At 35.4% G+C, this 25,361-nt stretch overlaps 1 protein-coding gene across 4 annotated transcripts in view; it reads right to left on the reverse strand.

The window, feature by feature from the left end:
- KIAA0825 (KIAA0825 ortholog) overlaps positions 1-25,361 on the reverse strand; it is a 227,978-nt gene that overhangs the window by 191,227 nt on the left and 11,390 nt on the right. For 3 of the 4 annotated variants that reach the window (XR_006177965.1, XM_042866314.1, XM_042866315.1), the window contains exon 2: positions 8,430-8,569. Coding sequence is in view for 2 of the 4 variants with exons in the window: in XM_042866314.1 (XP_042722248.1) it covers positions 8,430-8,560 (131 nt within the window). In the remaining 2 variants the exon portion in view is untranslated. Of the gene's footprint in view, positions 1-8,429; positions 8,570-25,361 lie in introns of those variants that run through there. The other variant, XM_042866316.1, reaches the window with a different exon arrangement.

Here is a 25,361-nt window from a genome sequence, read left to right on the forward strand (position 1 = left end):
AAAAACCATTTCATCAAAATAAGCAGGACATTCGGAACAGCTTATTTTCACACATTTAATTGTATTCACTATGAGTTATGGTTATAACTGTTGTATGCATAAAGATAAGACAAATGAAAGCTTATCTACTTCACTGAGATGAAGACATCACACTTTACAGCTGCATTAGCTTCAGAAACCAAATTCTGTAAATAAAGAGATGGTAATATACATTAACATTTATAAATACTTGGGTGGCCTATAGAACACCCTCCATAAGACTGAAGTGAAAATCTTTTTGAGATTTCTCTGAGCATCAGTGATGTCAAAATTAAGTGGACTTAAACAAGTACCTTCTCATAAGGACTTTATCGGGACACTATCAGGACAAATCACTTCCACACAATCCTTCTCTGCAAGTGACCTTGTCAGGTTCCTGATAGAACAGTCCAGGCATGAGGATTAAAGTTGATAAAAGACTGGCATTTATCTTTTTCAACTAGTGAAACATGCTCCCAGGACTACAAAGCATACACCTTGACTCTGAGACACAAAGAAAGGCTTTTTATTGTGCCATACTGAAGTGCCTCATTCACACCCAACAGATAGTGGCAACATTCACTGTAAAGGGCACTACTGTTGTTGGTCTCTGCAATGTTCTTTAATTAGGAACCAATATTTACATTTGTCTTTGAGAAACTGTGGACTATGAAAAGGCTACAGTCTTCACAAAGCCAGACATCTTAGCAATTTTTCTTAAGACTGATAAGGGGATTATGTGGATAAATTTCATTGAACCCTGTGGTACTAACCATGATAATTCTAATCATTTTGTTTAATCCTTCTATCCCAATAAATAGGCTGTTTGTACTAAAACTGTTTTCCATTGAGTAACAATATTTTCATACAGTTTACTTACACCATACTGTAGCTGAACATGATCTCAAAAATATTGGTATTTCTCACTTTTAAGATTTTTGTCAAAATATAGTATTACATGAACATGATTAATTATGTATACTTACTCCTTTAAAGCAATTAAATTATTAAATATTTAGGAATTTGGATACTTTTGAAAAAAAATACAGGTTTTATATATTATATGAGTTTAAAGCAATTAAAGCAGAAGGCTTCCTCCAAATAGGATTAAAATTATCCTCACTGTACAAGACAGTATCTAAAGCTTTATGATTTACTGCCAGTGTAGAAAATGAGTCTATTTTCAAAATTTGCTGAAGTTTTTAAAAAAATAAAATACATGATCTTGATGACAAAAATGTGCTTAATGCACATTATATATTATATTCTTAAAATTACAGTTGTAAGAAGGGTACATTCAATTTTTTTTTCCAAATAATTATTTTTTAATGAAAATTAACTAAAATTAACTTTGAATTAAAATTTAAATTTTAATCCAAATTTTATTTAAATAATCTCTAGGTTTAAAAAAAAAAACAGGCATAAGTCCAGATGAAATCAACTGATAATCAGTATGCAATGATAGGACCAGGAGTTATCTTCATATCATGTGTGGTCAATAGAAAAAATACAGCTATGTTTGTACTCATCCTTACCAGTATCAGGCAGACAAAATTTGGAATACAAAAGGGAAATCATTCTTTTTCCTGATTACTGTTGTTAACTATGTGTTTGCTCCATTTGTATTGTGTTGCTTGTTTTTCCAAAAGAGTTTTTCTGAAATTCTTAAATCTAGAGATATGACAAGGCATTCAGTGAATGTTTCTAGATGTCTGAGTTCCAAAGTTAAGATATTACTGAGCCCAACCAGAAACTCTTTAATTTTGCTATTGAAAACCAGCTTATTGGTACAATACTAGAAAATCTGTGTATTGTCCAACAGAATTTCTGCATGTTTCTAACAATGGTCACTAGGAGATGCCAGAGGAAAAAAAAAAAGCACAGAAAAATGTTAATATTTTGCAGAATATTTTCATCATTTTTAGAAGTTTGTGGCATAAGGATTTAAATCAGATGGTGTCTTAGCTCTCAGATAATTTCTACTGCAAGAGTGTTTCCACTTGTCTTTGAAACTATTCAACAATTCAAATAAAGAAGTTGCCACTGAAATACTGAGGAGTGGAAAAACTGCGAGGAAAATTTAGCCTTTGTCTGTAGCAAAACAATCTGAAAGTTATACTCCTATGGATTTTTTTTTTTTTAATTGACTGATTTTTCAAGAAATCTTTAGTCCCACATGAAGAATAACTTGAGCCTCTGAGCGAGCGGTACATCAGTGCTTGCAGTTAGAATTATTTATTTACCATTCCAGAATCATGCAATCACAGAATCACAGAATGGCTTGAGTTGGAAGGGATCCAAAGGATCTTCAAGTTCCAACCCCTCTGCCAAGCACTAGATCATATAGTAGATCACACTGCCCAGGGTCTCGTTCAATCTGGCCTTAAATGTCTCCAGGGATCCATAATATCTCTGGGCAACCTGTTCCTACACCTCATCAGTTTCTCAATATAAGCCATCCACTGACACCCCCTCTCCTTTAGTTTAAAACCATTCCTTCTTGTCCTATCACTATCTACCCTCGTTAAAAGTTGATTTCTCTCTTGTTTATAAACTCCTTTTAAAGGCTGCAATGACATCTTCCCACAGCCATTTCTCTTCCAGGCTGAACATGCCCAGATCATTCAGCCTGTCTTCTAAGAAAGGTTCTCCAGCCCTCTGATCATCTTCTTTGCTCTCCTCTGGAACCTCTACAAAAGCTGCACATCATTCCTGTGTTGGGGAACCATGTTAAAAGATGTGGCAGAAGTCCAGGTAGTCAATGCATTCTCCAAAAGCCCACTACACCCAGAAAAGACTGTGTCTCTTTCTAATTAGTGAGTGGAGACATGGCAGTGATTTTGTCAATCACATCCATTGGGATGTGACAACGTCCATCTTGCCAGTTTATACCTCAGAACTGAATCTCCTGGGCAGGTCCTTTCACTTTGCTTTCCTTAATAAAAAAAATCAGCATGCAGAAGGATTATTTGTTCTCCTTCCTCAAAAACTTCCCTTGCTGTGTTGCCACACACAGTAATGTCATCAGTGTACTGTATGTGTCCAAGAGCACTGCCCTGTTCCAATACAGTCTGGATCAACCCATGGCAAATGGTTGGGCTGTGTTTCCACCCCTGGGGCAAATGGATCCAAATATACTGAACGCCCCTCCAGGTGAAAGCAAACTGTGGCTTACATTCTGTGGCCAAAGGAACGGAAAAGAAGGCATTAGCAATGTCATTCATGGCATACCACTTGGCTGCTTTTGACTGCAGTTTGTACTGGAGTTCTAACATGTCCAGCACAGCAGCACTCAATGGGGGTATGACTCTATTCAGGCCATGATAGTCTACCATCAACCTCCATTCTCCACTGGCTTTACAGACTGGCCATAATGGGCTGTTAAAAGGTGAGTGAGTTTTGCTGATCACTCCCTGACTCTCTAGTTGAAAAATCAACTTGTGAATGGGGAGTAAGGAATCCCTGCACAGCCTTTTTGAGCATTAAAAGAGAAAAAATGATGGCATGCAGTCCCTTGAAAAGCAGTTTTACAAGAGAAAGCATTTTTTTTTCTCTTCAGAGAAGTAAAATAGCAGTGCTCAAAGTTTACAAATATCACAGAATATTGGCAGTCCACATGGACTTTTCAAAGTCAAGTTCTCAGCCCCTGCAAAAGAGATAAACTTTCCTAACAAAGCCCTCGGAGAGCAGAGAGAGATTTGCTCTAAAAGCTAAAAAGCAGCCGTTGAATGCATTCTCCACCAAGAATGTCAAGGTGTCTTCCCTTTGTAGAACAATGCGGTCAGTTCATCATAGAAGACCGCTAGATTATGCCAGTGAAAATGTGATTTCATTGAAATGGTTCTCCTTAATACAGCTCAGGGCTTTTTTTAGAGTCTAAATTCCAGTCTAAGCTAAGTTCTGTGTGGACCTCTGTCCACATTAGGAGTACTTCGTACTTTTCTGGAGTATCACACTGACATCATTTGTAAGTGTTCATATTGCAGAGAAACAGTCTCAGTTTAAGAACTGCTAGGTGCTCCTATTTATTAAGTCAATAAGAGTTTTTAGAAATAACCTAATCAGGTGCAGAGACTGCTTGTGATATGACTGCAGCAACAAACTGGGGGACAAATCAGTCACAAACCAAGTGCTATAACGGAACATATTGAAATCTTACTATAATGAAACATCTTGAAGAACACAGTACCAATGAGGGCTGCAATCATCATGCATCATTCTCCATTATCTAAGATTACTATCAGTGAGTTGAAGAATGATCTAATTCCTTTCAATTCCTAAAGAGCACTGTTTCAATTTACTTTATATAGCATATGGAACAGCCATAAAATTACATTGATATTGGTTAAATTTAAATTGCTAAGCTTCATATGCATGAGGATCTGTTGTTACCATCAGTGTTTACATGTATTTTACTAAGAACAGGTAGGTTGCTTTTAAATTAATGAAATAATTCTTTCCATCAACTTCTGAAGACAGAAGCACTAACTTTATATTTCTTCGTTATTGTTATTTATATTTCTTGACAAGCCTGATTGCTAGTGATACAGAGTATTTCAAGTAAAATCAATAATATCAATTGGAAATCTGCTACAGAAGACTTGCTATATACTTTTGAATAGTAAAAGAACGTCCAGAGAATCTTTTAGCAGTGTAATTCCAATAGGCATTTTCTTTGTTATAGTTTCTAGCAAGAAAGCTACCAAAATACTACGAAACAACTGCCTCAACTCAGTGATCAGGCACAAAGAAAACACAAGCTGAATAGAAATAAAATCACATTATCTTCTCAGTTCTATTATTCTTTTATAGCAATTAGTACCTGGCAGTCCTTAAATAGGTACCATTTTGACAATTTTAGTAACTTTATTCTAGTGTCTAAAAAAGTACTAAATTTTCTATTAAACACTACATATGCACAGAGTGCTGGGGTTTTTCTCTCTGATAAACAATAGTATTTTTTGTCTAACCTTGGCTGTAGTTAGAAATTCTCAGAAATACTCAATGACTACTAGGGATTTTGGAGGGAGATCCCAAAACTTTTCTACTTCTTTTGAATAATAAGAAAGTGAAGGATAGCTTCTACCTGAAAACTTCAGAGAAGAAAAATTTTCTTCAAATGAAAAGGGGAAAGACAAGTCTTGCAGCACATCATAATTTAAAAACACATAAACCCATGTATACTACAATTCTGATACAGGAAAATATATCAGTGCTTAATACCTTGCCTGAAATTACCATCTTTTTGTTGTGAAGTATCAGTGGTGAGAATTGTTTCTACGCACAGTAGCAAGATTGTAATCAACAACCAAAAGAACTGGAAAACATAATACTAACATTCTGATTGAGGCACTTTTCTAATAATTTTAAAGTCTGCAAGTTCAGGATCTTGTTAGTTGCTGAAGTGCTGATTACAATTTATATTATGGGGACAAGATGCAATGCTCTAAGTACTCACTAATCTTGACCTTACAGGAGTCTGTGATGAAAGACGATTGAAATCTCAGGTGACTGTTAATTACACAGTCAGGCTGAAGTTTATGGACTGAAGTCAAAATGCTTCATCACCACTACAAAGCAGTCAGTCACACACCTAACTGAAAACTGTACACACGCAAATCAACTGCTAGAAAGATTTCATGCCACAGTCATATTTAAAGTATGCGTGGTAACTTTGGTTTAAACCCTGTACCTTATTTAATAAATTAACTGCTACAAACTCTTACGCATCTACATTAGAAAACAAAAATCCAACAACTCACTTCTGAACACAAGGATTAAGTCAAAGCATATGCTAGGGAAAATGCTGAAGGCAAAAGGCAGTCCTAATGAGATTATGAATACAACTTCATGCTAGTAGTAATCTGATACGACTTCTGCAGGTAAAACAGGTCAGCAATGACAGTGCTTTCGAGAGTCCATATTCACTGGGTTTGGTAAAGTACCATAAAAGTAAAGTTAACATTCAGGTGCAAAAAGAGTTCTGCTTTATAATAATGAATGCATGAACTGCTTACTTTCTTAAAAGTTAGAAATACAACAATTTCCCATACATGGCTTTTTTTCCCCTTTGTTATAGTGCCAAACAGAACTGGCACAATTCAAAAATACCAAAGTAATTCAAAGTGCTGAAAAGGAGATCTGATTTGTTGTGTCATACAATTTTATAAAAGCTATTCAGTTGGAAGGCAATAAATGAGCATTGAAGTGATTTATGCACTTTTGGATCACAATTTCTTGCACAATGTTTTATTTTTAAAAATATATATATGCTGTATACTATTATGTTTATTCTCAGTGGTATAATAAAATCATAAATCTATCTGATGAAAAATAGGCTGTATTCCAATTGTATCATTGTAGCACATAGAGCTGCTGTTATCATACCACTTATAAAGATCAATGGTAACTTGAAAATGATTTCATTCCATGCTACCTCTAATATATTAGCAATAAAAATACTCTTTTTAATTTAAAAGTCACATCAGCTGCTGTCCATCTTCTTTTAAACTCCTCTCCATTTCTGAAACTGACATATTACAGAAGCAAAATATCACCTGGTAACAACAGAGCTATGTTCTGATTTTCCTTGTACAAATTAGTTTAAAAACTAGCATCAGTGTCAGTTCAACAGAAATGCAAAGTTTTCACTCAGAGGATGGCAAGGCACTGGCACAGTATGCCCAGAGAAGCCCTGGAGGTGTTCAAGGCCTGGCTGAATGAGGCTCTGGGCCCCGACCTGGTGGGCTGGAACTGAGTGGGCTTCAAGGTCCTTTCCAACCCAAGCCATTCTATAACACTGTGACTAACATTGCAAAAGGAACTATCAACCTTCTTAAAAATCAGAATATATTTTCACTTTGATGATGTTAAACATAACTTATAGTGCTAATTGATATAAAATACTATTAAGGAAGAGCGGAGAGTGAAGGTTTCTCAGCCAGTAGCACAAACCTAAGACATACTGAAAAGAAACAGTAATAAGGCATGCCTTCCACAGAATCATCTTGATAATAATCACTCTAACTTTCAAGCTGGCAACAATGACAAAATCAGTGTTATATGCTAGTTGAAGAGCTGACAATATCTAGTTTGCACATTTGCCAAATATGCTGATGCTAATTTTTTCCAGAGTAACATACTTCAGAAACATCTATTACTATTTTATGACAGAAACTGAACACTGAATATCCACATTTCAGTAACATCAACACCTAGAAAACTGTACTGCGCAGTGGTCCACAACTCAAAGCATATTACTGGGATCTTCACTCTCATTGCTAGCCTAGAATATCTATCATCACAATGCATCTGTAAACAGTAAAATATTAAATTAAAACAAACAAACAAACAAAAACAGATAAGAATAATACAAACAAAAGCATAAAAATCTCTCAGCTTGGCATAAGCAATGTAACAGTAACACAGAGATTACCTAAATCATTTTTCAGTGAAGAACAGCAAAGATTTATCTCCGTTATTCAGGAAGCTGGTTGGTAACAGACACAAAGAGCCCCCACAAATGTAGGCTTCATTAAAAGTTACATAATCTTAAACCAGTTGTTATGAAGGCAGTCTTTGAAATTGTGGCTTCCTAGCATGAATACCTTAGCCAAAAGGTAAACACTAACAAAATTTAATATGAAATTATGCTACTTGTTATATTTGAGTGTACTCTTGTTATTATTTTTTTTTTTTGAAAGGGCACTTAGTTTATTTCTATAAGAGCATCTTTCACAGTATTCTAACAGTACTAGAGAGTGCAGCTATAAAATACTACCAACGCTTTTCAAAGTACAAAGAAGGCATGAAAACTTTACTTTTATTTATACTTCATAGAAATAAAAAGAAGACATTACTTTCAGAGTGACCTACATATGATATAGAAAATGGACAATTACACATATTTGAAAATAAATTCTAGTTATAAAATCCTCTGTTGTACCATAGATGTAATTAAAGTAGAAAAATAATGAATTATATAAGAAACAATAAAATTTACAAATTATTTGCATTTTCTATTTTCATTAGAATTGCTTAAAGGACACTATGCGATCCGATTTTAATTTTTTTCTGTAGAATTCTGTAGCTTCCAGTGAATAAAAATACTCATAGCAATAGGGAATATTAACTGCCATGGGAATACACATTTTCTTCTTCCAATATCACACCTACTGCCATAATTCCTAAGATTAAGATAATTCAATTGCTAAAAATACCATGCAGAGAAAGACCATAGCATAAAAATTAAGTGGTATTAAATACTGTTAAATGCTCAAGTGAAAAATGCAAATTACTACAGATACAATTTTAAGAATTTTAACCTGCTACTAGAAAAGAAAGAAGAGAAAAAGTGCATTTCTTACCAAATATAAGTACTTTCACTAAGATAGAAATAACATTGTCTTTACCTAGAAGAATTCTTCTTTATTTTTTCATCAAGATCATCAAGGATCTGTTGAAACTCCAGTTCTCCAGGGAGAACATTTAACAAACAGTCTAAATTGGAAGAATCAAGAGAATACTCTCCTCCCCATTCCATATTCAGAATCTGTAAAACACATAAAGAAAATCAGTTAAATGAGGAAAAAAAAATCACAATGTAAGTATCGAAGTTTACAATGCTTTTTCTTCTGAAACACTTATATTAGTAAGGTAAGTTTTTATGTAAGGAATTTAAAATTATTGTTGAATAGTAAACCTAATGTCCGCTTCTGAGCATAGTTCTATAGAGACATGCACCTGCAAAAAAATAGACAATTTTTTTTAGCATCTTTCATTTTCCATTTTCAAAAAATCAGTTATTTTAATATCAGCCAGAATAGAAGCTTTCTTCATTATATTAGGATTATATTTTTACTATAATGACTAGAAATTATAAATATATACATTAGTGGATATTCTATTTTCTGTATGTGCATTTCTCCTCAAGTAGTAACTGTTTTCTGGTATTTAAGCACATTCAGCTCAGAGTCCCCTCCAGCCTGACCTTGAGTGTCTTCAGCAATGGGGCATCCACCACCTCTCTGGGCAACCTGTGCCAGTGCTTCACTCCTACTGTAAAAATCTTCTTTGTTATATCCACTTTAAATCTCCATTCTTCTAGTTTGAAACCATCTCCTGTTTCCTTATCACTACAGACCATGATGAAGAGTCTGTCCCCTTCCTTCTTATAGCCCTCTTTAGCCACTGAAAGTCTGCTCTCAGACTTTCTCTCTGCTTTCTCTTCTCCAGGCTGAACAGCCCCTGTTCTCTCAGATTGTCCTTGTGGGGGTGATGTTCCATCCCTTGGATCATTTTTATGGCCTTGGATTACAGCTTGTCTTGTGAATACTTACTCATTGTACTTTCACTAAAAAAAAAAAAGCCTTCTATCACTAGCAAGCTGTACTGAAAAACAAATTGTGACTGCCTACTCTGTTAGCATTCAATTGCTAAACTGTCAAGACTGACACTTTTTTCCTCAAAATATTGCTTATTCCCATTTAATACTGAGCTCTCTAAAGGACTAAGCCTTCAACTGAGCAAAAAGCTGCTAAGCTTAAGTGAATCTTCAGAAGTGATGGCATAAATAACACTTTCTAAGCCCCATTGCTAGCAGATAAGCCGCCCTTCTCTTTTTATGGAAATGCCTCCAGTCACATTTTGGGAATTTACCTTGAGATTCTGCTATAGAAATAGACTGATGAATCCTGAGTGAACTGTCTGCAAGATACTTGCTCCAAAAAACCATCAGATAAAGACAGAAGGCCAAGACAGTATGTTCTCAAATATGAGTGCAGATGTGCAAGTAGCAGAATGCCACATTTCTTCAAGGCAGTGTCACCACTGATTCTGGTTTGGGTCTTTCAAAACAAAGTTATGGCCTGAAGGTATCTTAGATCCTACTACTTTGCACATCTGAATTAACAGTTTAGGACAATAAACATTTAATGGATATAACACTTTCTTAAATTCTCAGAAGCTATAGAATACCTCTCTGCAAATAACAATGCAAAGACTTCCCAATATTTTCAGCTGTAGCTTTTTCATAGGAAAAAATCACCTTGTAAACATGACAGCCAGGTTTTCATGTAGGCATTCCTGTAAGACTTGCATGTCATACATTTTCAGTTCACTTGTCAAAACAAGGTAATGATTTCTTTCACTTTTGGTTTGTGGGAGCAAAAGCAACATTTGATTAACCAATTTTCAAAAACTGTTTTAACCGGTCAATAGTTTACTCCTTCATGCAAAAACTATTCCCGCAATGAAAGACTGTAATGTTGAAAAAGTGAAAAGCAAAAATGTTTTAGAAGGAAAGAGCAAGTACAAGAAGATATAAATCACTTCAACTTGATCACTCAGTGCAACTGGTGCCAAGGCCCTAAGTGACTGGTTCCCTGTCTGATGATACATGGCTATGCCAAAGCCAGCTACCAGCCCAGTGAGATGCTACCCTAGAGAGACACCCAGAGAGACCTAGACAAGCTTGACCAGGTGATCCTCATAAGGTTCAACAAATCCAAGTGCAAGGTCTTGCACTTGGGTCGCAGTACCTCCTGATGGCAGTAGTATGTAGCTATACTTCTCCCAGTTTATGACATAGACCCCAATACTTTAAGGCTTCAACAATGAGTCTTTTGTTACTAGTAGAACATTACTAGATTATTTTTACCGCATAAAAATCCATTCCAACACTTCTAGCAACTTTGTATATTAAAATTAAATTGTAAATTGTAAATTAAATAAAATTATACCCTGCAAATGGCAGGTGGTTGAAACTAGATAAAGTCCTTTTCAACCCAGACTTGATTCTAAATGTTGACAGATTTTTTTACTGATAAATACTTCATACTGATCCTCCTTTATTTCTCTATGGCACCTTAGTCAATTACAATTCTTATTTTGACTTGAAGTCTGTTTCAGATATCACAGCAATGTGGGCAATTTTTTTGCTATAGTACACATCACCTGGACAGGTAAATAAATAAATAAATAAATCTCAATACAGCTTTAAGGTTTAGTTTCCTTGTTTTGGTTGCATGATAACTTCTGCTATTTACCATAACTCACATATATGCATAGACAAAATCCCTTAGTGGAAAAAGAAAGGGTAGGCTGGTACTGCTTTATTCAATTTCCAGACTCATTTCCAGACAAAGACTAGTGTAGGCTGAATCTAATTATACTACAACTCTTCAATTTGGTCCTTGAAAAGCCATTCAATGGTTAAACAAGAACCCAAGATATGTCACTAATTTCATTCAGTTAATGTCAATGTATTATTTTAGCTCTTACATAATGAAACATTATCTCCAAATAGTTTCAGTACAACCTTCAGTATTTTTCAAGGTAACTTTTAAATAACTATTTATATTTTGCATTTAAATAATAATTTGCACATACAAAGTATCTAGAAACTATTACGTAATATGTTTAATCATTTATTAACTTTTTTTTTCCCCACACATAATGCTATGCACTTCAGCTTTGTGCAACACAACATCCTGGCAATCAAACTTCCTGGACTGTTACTTTATTGACAACTTAACCATCTGAATACTTACTTTCATAATTTTTATACCTAGAGATCTTATTCTGCATGTATGCAGGAAAATAAAACTATTACCATTAACATTAGTTTAAAAGGAGGCTGTCAGTGTACCTGTGATTTGTAAATAGGGATATTTCAAAGTGAATCATTGTATGTACACATAGATAGCCAAATCTCTGAAGCTTTTTTTCTGATACTGCTTCTTATCTTAAAGGAGATATATCTTACAGCCCTCGCATCCTTGTAAAACTACAGGGGGATGAGAGAATTGACAAGATTTTTCATCACTAAGCTTACATTTTCAAAACATCACCTTAACAACGACTTTCCTTATCTATCTTTAGTTGCACAACTGTTCCCAGCCACTTTACAGCACAGAAGATGTCATCTGCAATTGCACAGCAGACAGCAATAGAGATGGGAATGGCTCAAGATAATATTCAATGTGAAATTCCTACTGCACTGGATTTAGTATCACTGAATATTTAAAGTTTTTTTGGACACAATATAGGACTAACACAAGAAATACATTTAAAAATCAGAATTTTTTGAGATCTATTGTGATATATACTAGTAAAAGCTTTTTAATCAACTCACCCTTTTAGAAATCTTTTCAAAATTTTATGCCTAAAATAAAGCAGTAAAAAAGGGAAGAAATCAAAATTTCAATTTATAAAATAATAAATCCTTTTAGGTTCTGTTAATAATCAGACACAGAATGTCTTTATTTATATTTTCCAGTTACCTTTTCATATCCACCTATTATCCAGATTTTGCCAAAACATACACAGCTTTCACAAAAATATTACCATCTAGTGCCAGAAACAAGAACATTCAATGTATACCAAAAGTAGTATTAATGTGGGCAGTTTTTAGATAATAATTGGAATGCCACGAGTAACTCTGAAGCATGTTTTAGTAAAAATATTTTACAATGTTTCTGCTGCAGATATTTTATATTTAAATCTTAATTTTATACTCTAGTTTTAACCATCATATATATAAAACAAATTTTCCCCTGCATTTTTCAGAGATATTCTCAGTTTCTATAATTAAATTTGTAATCACATTGGACACATTCTTCCCCTCAGACTGTGCCATTATAAAAGACAGCAAATAAGAAAGTGAGATTAGGACACACCATAATACATAGGATTGAAGAAACACAGCCCTCAGTTTGTCTCGTATCTAAAGAAGTAACACTGGGTTGCAGTTCTCTGATCTAAGACAGTTAAAAGCCACCAAATGAGAAGTACTGTTTAAAGCCTTGAAAACAGACTAGATACGTAGCTCCTGTAGAAATCTTCCTATACTAAGCATCAGCTAATGTGTATTTCTGCAGAAAATGGTATGTCATGATTTTTAACATTTGTGGGTTCTCCAAACTATGATGCTTTGGCCTGTTTTATATATACCTGTGCATGCAAAAAGTTAAAATTGAGATCTGCAAGTTCTCATGACTTTGCTTGCATTCTTTGGATCACAAAGTGAAATGCTGAGAAAACAAAGAAGAAAATCAGCACTGCTTTCTTTGGTTTCCCTCCACATGAAACTTGTAAGAGATTCTCAAAGACAAAGAGAGAATTCTCATTTACATAAACTTAACCAAACACTATCGGTCAAAGGCAGTGACTTTAAAAGAAGTCTGGAGTTGCAAAGAAACGCCTAAGGAGAAACGTCAAAAAAAAAGAATAAAGCACAACATAACTTTATAATCTTCAGAAAAGAAGAAACTGCTATTTCTGAGAAGTGAAACACTCTTGATATCATCTCTGTTTCTCAGCTATTTACCCCACAGCTGAAGCCACATAGTATACAATATCCAGCATTCAACATGTATCAGCCAGCAATTTTTGGAAAACAAACCAACAAACATTACACAACCTACATGAGAAAAGTCGGTGGTATTCCTCATCTTCTTATTAGCCTTCACAATGACTAAAACCATAACTGACAAAAAAAACCAAAACCTGTTTGTACAGAAGTTTGACTTCTTGCTTTCCTTACTTTTCTGGCATTCTGTAGTAAAAACAAAAGAATTAAAGATGCCACTGCAAATATATTTTTTTATTTTTTATTTATAACTCCATTATATCTAATAAAAAAAAGGAATAAACCTGGTGTAATGTCTTACATGTCTACATGGCATAAGGCCTACTTTACTCAGAAACACTGCATGGTCTTTTTCTCCAGAAGGACAGAAGTGAAAGATATCTACTGTATGTGAGAATAATGGTGCATCTACTGCAGAATTGTCTTTTCGCTTGTAGCAACAGGCGATGCTATTTAGGGATAGTGTGTGAATTTCCTCACTTTCTTTCATGTACAAACACAGAAAGAAGAGGCAGTACTGTATAAACCCCTAAATCCCTCAGTTATACTTTCAAATCCACCTGCTATAGTCTTGCTTTCTTGCTTGTCATTAATGTCTAAAATTGTACAGGTTTATAAGGACTGTACTAAAAGAACTAATCTTTTAACACATTTCTGAAGAACCTAACACTCACCATTCTCCATTAAAAACTTTGCAAATACGTATTAGATAGACTTCTGTGCTTGTCGTAAAAGCCTTTTCTCTTCTGGTTTATTTCAAAATCCTCCATCCTAGCACAATACTCTTTGAGGATGATGTTATTTAAAGGAAAGAAATTTCAAGACCTTTGAGGTCTTATAGTTCAGGAGATCAGATACAGAGTTGTTAAATTTTTTTACTGGCAATAGTCTTCCAACGAAACTATTATATTTAAAAAGGATTACAAGAACTGCCTGTGACCACAGCTTTTAAAACGTGGGCTGAATTTCACTCCCCTCACTCCTGGACATCCCATTTTCTTCTAATATTTCTCAATTTAAAGCAGAAGGTTCAAAAATACCAATTTTATAAAAATGAAATACAGAAACACTCAATAGAGATGTCTCTTAGGGATGTCCAAGCTTTTTGTTATGATCTTTGAGGCTTGCTTAGCGATATAAATATCATGGATTTTTTTTCCCAAATATTATTACTAAAATATTTTAATCAATTCTATATATAGTCCTAAAAAAGTTCTCCCGACAACAGGATACGAGACAACCATTAAAATACTTTACTCATTATTTCTTTCATTTCTTTTCAATGTTTTGTTTCTTATATAAAAATTCTGAATTAATTTTTGCTGGTATAGCAATTTCTTAATGTTTCGTGTCGTACTGCTTAATGCTAAGTAAGGTACTAAATAGTGGAGTAACACACTGCATTTTACCACAATATTCAACTTCATAAACACCATTAAGATTCTGTATGCCTTGGAAATAAACTAAGAAAGGTAATGACATTCTACTTTACTTTATCTTTTGAACTGGATCTAGCTCTAGATTGTGTTGGCTATTTCCAAGCTTACAAAAGAAAGCCTCCTTTGAATAAAATGCATCTGTTTGTACACACCCATTCTCAATGTCTAGGAGTATGCAATGAAAACATCAAGTTTCTGAGTTTCTCATCAAAATCTTCAAAATAGCCAACTGATCAAATCAGATGCAAATATACAGTTCTCAACTTGGAATTTGAAAGAATCCTACACTTCTCTTATTCTAAGCATACCATCAAATTCATGATGAAGCCCAAGAGAGGCACAATGCTTTGGCTGGGAATGTTTTGTTATGTACAAACTGTGAGAGTGGACAAGACTAAATAATCTTAAAGACATCTGCTTCCCTTGTCTTTCAGATAAAGGTTTTTTATCTTAGCAGAAGTGACAACAATCATAGCTCACCTGTAAAAACATGATATTCCTCATCGTCCATGGTATCTTTTCCTAAAGCACATGCATTTAGAATGCAAGGGAAAAAAATGTATTTCCTACTCTTCTCTTATTTTTTCCATATTTAACTCTTTTTGATTTAAAGGGTGTATTGTCTTCTCATCTCCTATTCTTCAGTCCTTTTTTTATGTTCTTGCTTTAAATACTAGTTTCCAAGCCAAATGCGGCTTATACAACTGTTATGTCGTGCATTTTTCTCTCACCATTAGCCCAGGCTCACCTCTTGCTAATTTCAGCCATGTTTTACAAAAGAATAGAAGACTCAGAGAAAATTAAGTTCCTGAAGTTTTGGGAAAATTATTAAGCAAACAGAATTACAATATGTGACTGTAATCGACTCTGCTGTACTTACTCAGAATTTGTAACCAAACACAAGACACAAAGAATAAAAATACTAGGTACTGTTCAATAATCATGTACTTGTGCTGTATGTTGGAATATGTGGAACATGAAGGCCCTATGCCCTTAGATGCCAGGAGGACGATGAAAAAAAAAAAAATTAAGTCACAGTCCAAGACTTTCTGTTATGTAAGTGCAGGTCAATAAATGGGTTGTCCTATGACAACTGAATAGCATGTAGGATGCTTGCTTTTTTGAAGATGAATAATTCTGGCACCACTTACACTAAGTATGTTAGAAACAGTCTTAAATACTGATCACAACATTTGTCTGCTTGACCACATTCTTCCTCCAGTACCAAGTGAAACCTCTACCTTAGTAATGACTGATTTTGGAAGACACATAGTAAATACCACAGATAGCAAAGCTCATCTAGTTAAGGGCTATCTATTCTTCCTTAAGGAAACTCCTATGCAATACTGGAAACATTATCAAAATCAAAATTCATTGTGCTGTGACAAAAGTTGCTATGTGTTTAAAATGAAGCATTAACATGTCACACTTCTAAAACTCGACAAATAATTTGGCATGTTAATAAGATCATAAAAATGATATAAAAGACAGTTTAAGACTGCACTATTTGTTTGTTTAGTTCATGAATACAACATTTTTTATTACCAAAACAGATCAATATTTATTTTATTTTTACTTCAGAGGTGGTTATTGAAGACGCTGTTTATACTTCAGGCTTATTCTTCAAAATAAGTACTCTAAGATCTTTGTAATTAAGCAGTATGCAAGGAGGGAAAGAAAGGAGGAGGGAAAGGAAAGGAAGAGGAAAAGGAAAGAGAAGAAAATGGGAGGATGAATGAGAGAGAAGATCAGTTGTATATCTTTCTGATCTGTTTTTATTATTTCTATCCTTTACTCTTTAGTTTAACAGATTCCTTAAAATTCCATGAAAACTATATTTAAAAGGTTGTATTATGTCACCTTAAATAATTTCTAATGAATTATTGATTGTACTGTGCCTATTTTAGCTAATAATTTGCCCATAAAATTTGTTTAAATATCCAAATTTCTGTTGATGTTTTCAGGCTTTTTTTTCTTTTTTCTTTTTTTTTTTTTCTTTATTTGTCTGTTTCAGTTTGATTTTATTTTTTACCACAAAAATCAGGCTCTCAGAGAAGGTCCTACACCAACATTTTTACTTAAAGCAGAATTTCATCTTCACATTTTAACACAGTATCTTTGAAGATCTTACAATTTTCCTAGTAACTTCTGACCAAAGATTGACTGAAAAACATCATGCAAACTACTTGTACATTTACTTTGTGGAATATTTCGTTCTTCAGTTTCAGCTCTGTATCTCACACATTCTTTACATCTTCAGAGCTAATAACTGCAGAGAAACATTCCAAGTTTCAAATGAGAGTTCTTGCATTATGAAAGAAAAAGAGTACTTTATAAACAAAATACTTACAATGTCATAAATCATATAAACTTTGGTTTAAATGAACTTTTTATATCCTATTAAAAAAATAAACGTTTTAAAAAACAAAAACAAAAACGAAGCTATTTCTTAGGCTTGTGAGTTAGCCAAATAGAACAATTTCTGGTTGCCATATCATGGAAGATACAAAATATGGGTGTTGTTATACTATCATTGTAAGAAACTGCTGTCAGATGTTTTAGTGCTGGACTTCTGAATACCAAAAAGTAATTTATTTTGCAGCAGCTGTAGTCTTGGTACAATACTTACTAGAGAAGATAGAAGAAAAAATGGATAAAGTATTAATAAAAGAATTAAGGCAATTAAATAGAGCAACTGAAGAGTTAACGCATACTTATACACTTCAACACACAAACATACACACATTTGCTTACACTTTCTAAAGAATTTCTTAAGCTAAAAAAATGTCTTTTTTTAGATATTCAGACATTTTTTAGACAGAAAGCTAAACAAGATATGAAAAAATGTTTTGCAGTACAGATTGGTTTTTAGATTGGTTACAGTTTCATAAAGATATCTGTGTTATGTTCATGTTCTAATCAGATCAGTTTAAACATCTCACTAAAATATGAGGTGAGGTTTAATAAACCTGTAAATCCATTCAAGAAACTGTTGTGGTTTTGTGTAATTTTACTGAGCAATAAATAAATAAATAAATAAATAAATACAGTATTTCAAAGGTTAAGTGAGCAAATTTCTTGTTATTTTGAGATATATTTCCGAACAGAAGAGTCTACTTCTGTTTGAAAACACATATACAGTAAATCAGCTGGCTTTGCTGAAGCAGCACATCAAAGGCAGAAGGAACAGTAACTATTCTGAATTAGACAGTAACTACAAAAGAGGAGTTCGTCAAAAAAGACACTGATTCCTGAGAGGGCATTTGTTACCTCTCAAACATTCAGCTAGAATTCCTGCCCTGGAATAGGTGTTATGTGACCCATGTATCACATCTGAATTTCAAGATTTTTCAAAGAAAATCATATATTCTTTTTCTCAATCACACATAACTGAAACCACTATGTAAGGAAGACAGTATGATTCCATATTCTGTTTCACAGCTTCCTACACCGCAGACTAGTTTCAATGCTATTCAAACCTACAGGCTTATTTCAGTTTCAGAAAATTGGGAAGTCAAGTCACATTCTAAAACTGAATACACTAAAATGAACAAGAATGGAAAAGTTCAGCTAAAGATACACAGAGGTAAAAAAGACAGCTCTTGACAAACTTTTCTAACACTTACCTTACGTATTCAGAAACCCATGCTCCTCTTCCTTTTAAACTTAACCTCCTAGCCTTCCATTTCAGCATGGACTGTGCTATTCTTTCTGTTATGCTTACATTTCATAACCAGGAAGTTCAGTTTTAACTATAAGCAGAATGAAATATAAGATTTGACAAACAGAAAGTATTTGAAAAGAAAACTGTTTAGCTCCTCCACAAAATATACCTTGAAATCCCAGAAGAACCTGCTTTACTGGTAAAAGCCAAGAAAACAAGAAAACCAAGAACTTGTCCGGGTTACGACCAAAGGGCTTCTTTTTTATGTTAAGTCAATTTATTGACAATAAACTCTACTCTTATTTAAAACAATCCTACTTCTTAGTGCAACATATCCATTGTCATCTTACTTACAAATCATGCTGTTTATTCTGACTCTATTTTTAGAGATTTACTTCTAGGTCTAACTTAAATCAGTTACAGATCTCTGCTCACAATCCCGTCCTAATAGGCCAGCAGAGGATCATTCTCGATAGCTCTCTAACCATTTTTATCAGTCTCCAAGTCATGTACTGATTCAAGGTATTCCCCAAGTGTCATATTTTAATATGTCAACAAAGGAATCCCACCTTTCATATAATTAACTTTTAGAGCTGCTCCATGTTTAAAAAAAAACCTCAGTTCAAAGCTATCTAGGACTTATCTTGAAAACCTTGTTACATATATGGGAGTCCCCACCACCCAAGCAGCAGATCCCCTCTGGTATAAAAATAATTGTTACGGGACAGTGACATTTGATAGAGAAAAACACAAAATGGTGATGGTTGTAACGTATTTTTTACTCAATTTCAAAATTAAATTTACTTGATTTCTGAAATTTATTTTACCTTTGACAACCTATCTGGAAATTTTAAAAGTAAGGAAAATGCTTGTTATATATAATGCCCTCACTTGAGAAAAATAAAATTCTTTGCTTATACTCCTATTCAACAAGCTTTTAACAGCTGGTATCACATGGAAGCAAAAGATGAACATGCTAACAATAATTATTATATATGATATCATATATCATATGATATAATATGATATCATATATTAAATAGTAATGAAGCACAAGTTTCTAGTGCTAGTGATTCTGGAAACAAGTCCCCATATAGTAGGAAGCCTTTCCATCACATGAAATACTGATAGAAATCTAAAAGGGAATTATCTTTAGAAATCATCAAAAATTGTTACTAACCACAATGTGTGCTGAATTTTGCGGACCAAGGCCTCTGTAGAGGCTTAACAAGCTCTTTGGTGACCTTTATTTGTTATGAAATTATGTTAACTTAGATTTTCTTATTTATGATTCAGTTGAATAAACAAAGTGGGGGAAAAAAAAAAAAGAAAAGGAGAATTGTGCTACGCACAAATACTACCAATACATTATGATTTTCTGTAAATGCATAAATAAATAAATAAATAAATGAATATGCACCTTTCCCATAGCTGAAAGTCTTACACTAAACATGAATTATACAAGGAAAGATATCCCAGCTGATACTGAACTATACATTTCAGTGCAAATTGGTATGGTAAATTATGCAAAAACATAAAAACACATATTACGCTTGCAGTAAAGAATTCCATAAATTATGACACACATTTGTGTTATTTACATCAAGAATAAAACCAAGTACAAGCTATCACACACTAACAAGAACAAACAACAAGGAATCTCCGAAATGATTTTTAAGGGTCCCTTCCAACGCAGAACATTCTATGTTTCTATTGAAGAGGGGCTGGAAGAGCAGGGTTTCCTCAGACTAGAGAAAGAAGGCTCTGGAGAGATCTCACAAGTGGCCTTACAGTACTTAAAAAGGAGGTCTACAGAAAAAAAGATGGACAGGGACCATTTGTCAGGGAGTGCAGTAACAGAACAAAGACTGACTGTTTTAGAAGAGAATAGATCTGGTTAGATATTAGAAAGAAATTCTCCACCATGAGGGCAGTGAGGCCCTAGCACAGCTCTCCAGAAAAGCTGTGGATGACCCATCCCTCGATGAGCTCAAGTCCAGCTTATACGGGGCCTTGGTCAGACTCAGCTGGTGGGTGGCAGCCCTGTGCATGGCAGGGGATTGGAATCAAGCAGACTTCCCTGAAGTCCCCCCTGACCATCCTGCAACTCTACGATGAATGTGAAATTACCTCTGGAACAAAGGAATTCATGCTCACTTTTTCCAGCATCTCCTCTCATCTATTGTGTTCTGCATTTCTGAACAAATATCTTACCTTTTGTTGTAAACACTGAAATGTTAAATTTTGAGATTATTCTTGCTCCTTGCCCTTCAAATTAATTCCACAGACATTAAAAAAAGGTATATTGATTCAATTAACTTCCCATCTGACAAATACTAAAGAAGAGGAGACAGAGATATACTTGAGCATTTCCCTGAGTAACATACTAACTCTGCACATTCAAGAAGGGTAAATTCCTCCCAATTCTTATTAACCTAGACCAATTCTACATTACCTGGAACCTGAACTTTGAATGTTCTTACAATTAGGTACTCTATAATTTGTGCTAAATTTGAAATTTTGCATTTACAAATACTTGTGCATGAAGCAGTTAAATAGCACCACTGAATGACATAAACTGTGCAACTAAATGGAGATATCAAACAAATACAAATATTTGATATTTGTTACTGTCCCCAAATTAAATTCGCTTAGGAAAAAAAAAAGGAAAATATTTCCAGTTTCTTTGAAGGAGACTGTCTTTCACTTTCACACTTTTATGCTACAATTTTAGTTAGCATAGTTAACAAGCTACATATTGCACAGATACAACGCAATGCTGTTTACAGTGAATTATATCCTATATCAGTAGCTGAAGGACTATCCAGATCTCTAAGAACCAATAAATACTTGGCAGTGATAAATCTTACAGCTTGGTTGCTTTCCATTCTCTCTGGTTACCTTGCTTGCCCCTAACTTCTTTACAATTGTTTTTTGTCCAGGTAACTACTGCTGTAGCTCAGGTGTATTCTCAGAATTAACATCAGAATGCCAGCTCACAGCTGCAAAAAGAATACTACAAGGCTACCAAACATATACTTCTATGCATAGCAAGCGTACCTCCACCTTTTCAAGTACCACATAATTAGTATTTCCTTGCACTGACAATAAACACAAGCTCTCTGAGACAGAGTGAGAGTACATGAGAACCCTGCAGCACTGTAACACAGTGGCACAACCTGTGAAAATGTGAAAGTATTTTGTAAATCAGATAACCAGAAGAACATAACTGCAAGGGAGCAAACAGAAACTTACAGTACAGCGGCACATAAGAGGTTCAGGAAAACACATGTAAACAGGACAATAAGACTGCAAAATAAGAGATATGTATACACATAAAGCAAGAAGGGTATCTGTTGGAAACAGAACAATTCTGTAGAATAAATTGAAAAGAGGCCTGTCAAAATCAGAAAAAGTCCTGATACTAAAAAAAAAAGACTACAAACAATTATGTTGAGAGCAAATGAGATCACAGAATCATAGAATCACAGAATTGTAGTGGTTGGAAGGGACCTCTAGAGATCATCGAGTCCAACCCCCCTGACAAAGCAGGCTCCCTACAGCAGGTCGCACAGGTAGGCATCCAGGCAAGACTTGCATATCTCCAGAGAAGGAGACTCCACAACCCCCCTGGGCAGCCTGTTCCAGTGCTCCATCACCTCACCATAAAGAAGTTGTTGCACACATTCGTTCGAAACTTCCTATGCTGCAGCTTATGTCCATTTCCCCTTGTCCTGTCTCCACTCACCACTGGCCTCACCACATGGCCCCCACACCTCAGATATTTATAAACCTGGATCAGGTCCCCTCTCAGTTGTCTTTTCTCAAGGCTGAATAGACCCAGTTCACTCAGCCTTTCTTCACAGGGGAGATGCTCCAGACCCTTCACCATCTTTGTGGCCCTCCGCTGGACTCTTTCCAAGAGATCCCTGTCTTTTTTGTACTGGGGAGCCCAGAACTGGATACAGTACCCCAGATGAGGCCTTACCAGGGCATCTTCCCTTTTTCTCTGAGAGATCTTCCCTTTTTCTTTGAGGAGGTGGGTAAGAAGTATTAAACAGTAAGGAAGAAATGAAGAAGGGGAAAATGATGATGCCTGACTATAATTAAAAAGTATGTGTTGCTTATTAACATCAAAAAAGTAAAATATTGCATTGAAATGTGAAATTGGAATAATACATCAGCATTCTATATACTACCAACACAGCTATTTCTAGTTCCCTACGTCACTAATATACAAATCCAAACATTTAGTTACAAGTTTTATGCTCTTGTGAGCAGAGTTCAACTCCTCGTTCTGCTATACGCATTATATATGACACACTATTTGGGTAGATCACTGTGTTGGGGACCTGAAGGCCCCTGACTGAAGAATGATCTTGGGACAGAAAAAAGTATTCTGACAATTTTAAGGGAACGGATGCTTGTGGCTGCAGCTGCAAGTATCTTGTTCTGTAGAGAGAGCTGACCTTGGTAGTTTATCTTGTTTTTCCAAAGACTTGTTTTGCAAGCAGGTATTCAACTTGGGCTCTGTATCACGCGTTGGCCATCTGGATACAGCGTGCAAGTGGAAAAAGCTTGCAGATTTTGGTGAGAAGAAAAACAGGAAAGAGGCTGCGATAGGAGAGAGAGGAAAAGTGCACCTTGAAACAGGGGTCACCCTGTTGGCAATACCTATCAAATCCACTGCTGCCCATTGCTTCTCTCCTTTTCAGTGGTTTGCTATCTCTCAAGTGTAGGTAGGCAATACTGCACTTGTTTAGGGAGTTTCTCCTTCCTGCTCACAGGGATTACCTAAAAATAGATGCCTGTGTGCATGAGTGTATGTTGACTAAAACTCGTAATCCTCTGAGCTACTCTGAGTGCATAGTCTGCTTGCCTCTGCTCTTGAGACATCCTGCCTCTCAGATCCAAATGTTCCCTGAAACAATCACCCATTTCTATTCTTTAAATTTGATCAAAGCAGGACCACTCTTTTTCTCCTCTCCTTTGTCCTGTTCATGTTTTGAGATATTTGGCTTAAAGACTGTCTTCCACCTATGTCTAGCATTAAGCAGAAATGAGGACAGATCTCAGCCTGTTACACACTTGGATCAAGGTAATCTGAGGTATGTATACACAGTGGGAGAAGAACTCCTTGAGAGTAGCCTTGATGAGAAGAACTTGTGGGTCCCTGTTGATGAAAAGCTGCGTGAGCCAGCAGTGTGAGCTTGCAACCCAGAAAACCAATAGCATCCTGAGCTGTATTAGAAGCGGAGTGGCCAGAAGGGACAGGGAGGTGATTGTCTCTCCTTACTCTGTCCTTGTGAGGCTCCAGCTGAAGTACTGGGTCCAGGCCTGGGGCCCCCAATATCGGAAAGACGTGGAGCTTTTGGAGAAGGTCCAGAGGAGCGCGGTGATCTTCAATGATCAGAGGGCTGGAGCACCTCCTCTTACAAGACAGGCTGAAAGAACTGGGCTTGTTCAGCCTGGAAAAGAGAAGGCTGCAGGGAGACCTCATTGCAGCCTGCTATATTTAAAGGGAGTTTATAAACAAGAGAGAAATCAATTTTTAAACAAGGGTAGATAGTGATAGGATAGGAGGAATGGTTTTAAACCAAATGAGGGGTGATTTAGATAAGATATCAGGTGAAACTCTTTACTGAGAGAGTAGTGAGGTGCTGGCAGAGGCTGCCAAGAAATGTCATGAATGTCCAACCACTGCTAGATGTCCAGAGCCTCATCAACCTGATCTAGTATTTGATCTAGCAGCTGACAGCGCTGCCTGTGGCAGGAAGGTTGGAACTTGAAGATCCTTGGGGACCCTCCTAACCTAAGCCATTCTATGATTCTATGTGGCGCTTCCAACAAAACAGAAAACTGTAATGCTAACCTTTTTGATAGTTCAAGTACAGGCTTCTGCAACTGCAGAGCTACACATTTCATTTCTTGCACAGAAATATCTCATTGCTCTGTCTGTTACCTCCCCCCCCAGACTGTCCTATGCACACATTTTAAGTCCTCTTCTATTTCAAGATCTGCATCAGGCTGACTGTTTGTAACTTACATTCTTTCTTCCAGCTTACACTGGGGCTTTGCACCCTTCTCTCACAATTCAAACTCTGCTTTCTCCTTTATTGGAGCACCTTCTTTACCAATGTCCCTCCTTTGTTTTCATCAGCAGCCTCTGATCTCTCTGCAGTCCCTACTTTGCACATCTGCAAACTATTTCAAGTAACCTCTTTTCCTGCAGTCACTCTGCTCCCTTACCCCTTTTGTTCTGGGAGATGAATCACTCCGGATGCTAATACACTTCACTAGACTGTGAAGACAGGTGAAGATGAGAGACGGGCCTTGCTATACTGGCATGGTTCAACTCTTCAAACATTGCATTTTTAGCCATGACATTGTCTGAAAGATACAAAGCTTTGGCTGTGCTAAATAACAGCAAAGGCTTTTATGTGTCACCAGTTTTCCTTTCAATTCTCTAACTTCCTATTAAATCAGTAAGACTCAAGACTGAATACTGGCCCAAGCCTGATTTTTTTCACAAAGTTCTGTGAACTGTGTTCTGAAAACAAAAAAGGAAACCACATAGAAATGAGAACAACCTTCAGACTCAACTGATCAGATTAGATGTCTTACATCTGCCCTGACTTGTCTGCTCAAAAATTGAAAGTTTACCTATACAATCTACAGATAAAACAAAGGATTAACATTAAATAATGCATTGTATATTCACTAGCTGCTAAAAGATGAATACAGTGTGCAGCTAATGTATCTTCAGCAATTAAAAATTCAGCTATATGAATACTGCAATAATTTAAGATTTTAAATAATTTATCTTGAAGTGGCATAAAAGAATACTATTTAAAAATAACATGCAAGATGC

The sequence above is a fragment of the Lagopus leucura genome, unplaced genomic scaffold, assembly GCF_019238085.1.
Source record: "Lagopus leucura isolate 7727_CA_CO unplaced genomic scaffold, USGS_WTPT01 Super-Scaffold_810, whole genome shotgun sequence".
Classification (NCBI taxonomy): domain Eukaryota; kingdom Metazoa; phylum Chordata; class Aves; order Galliformes; family Phasianidae; genus Lagopus; species Lagopus leucura.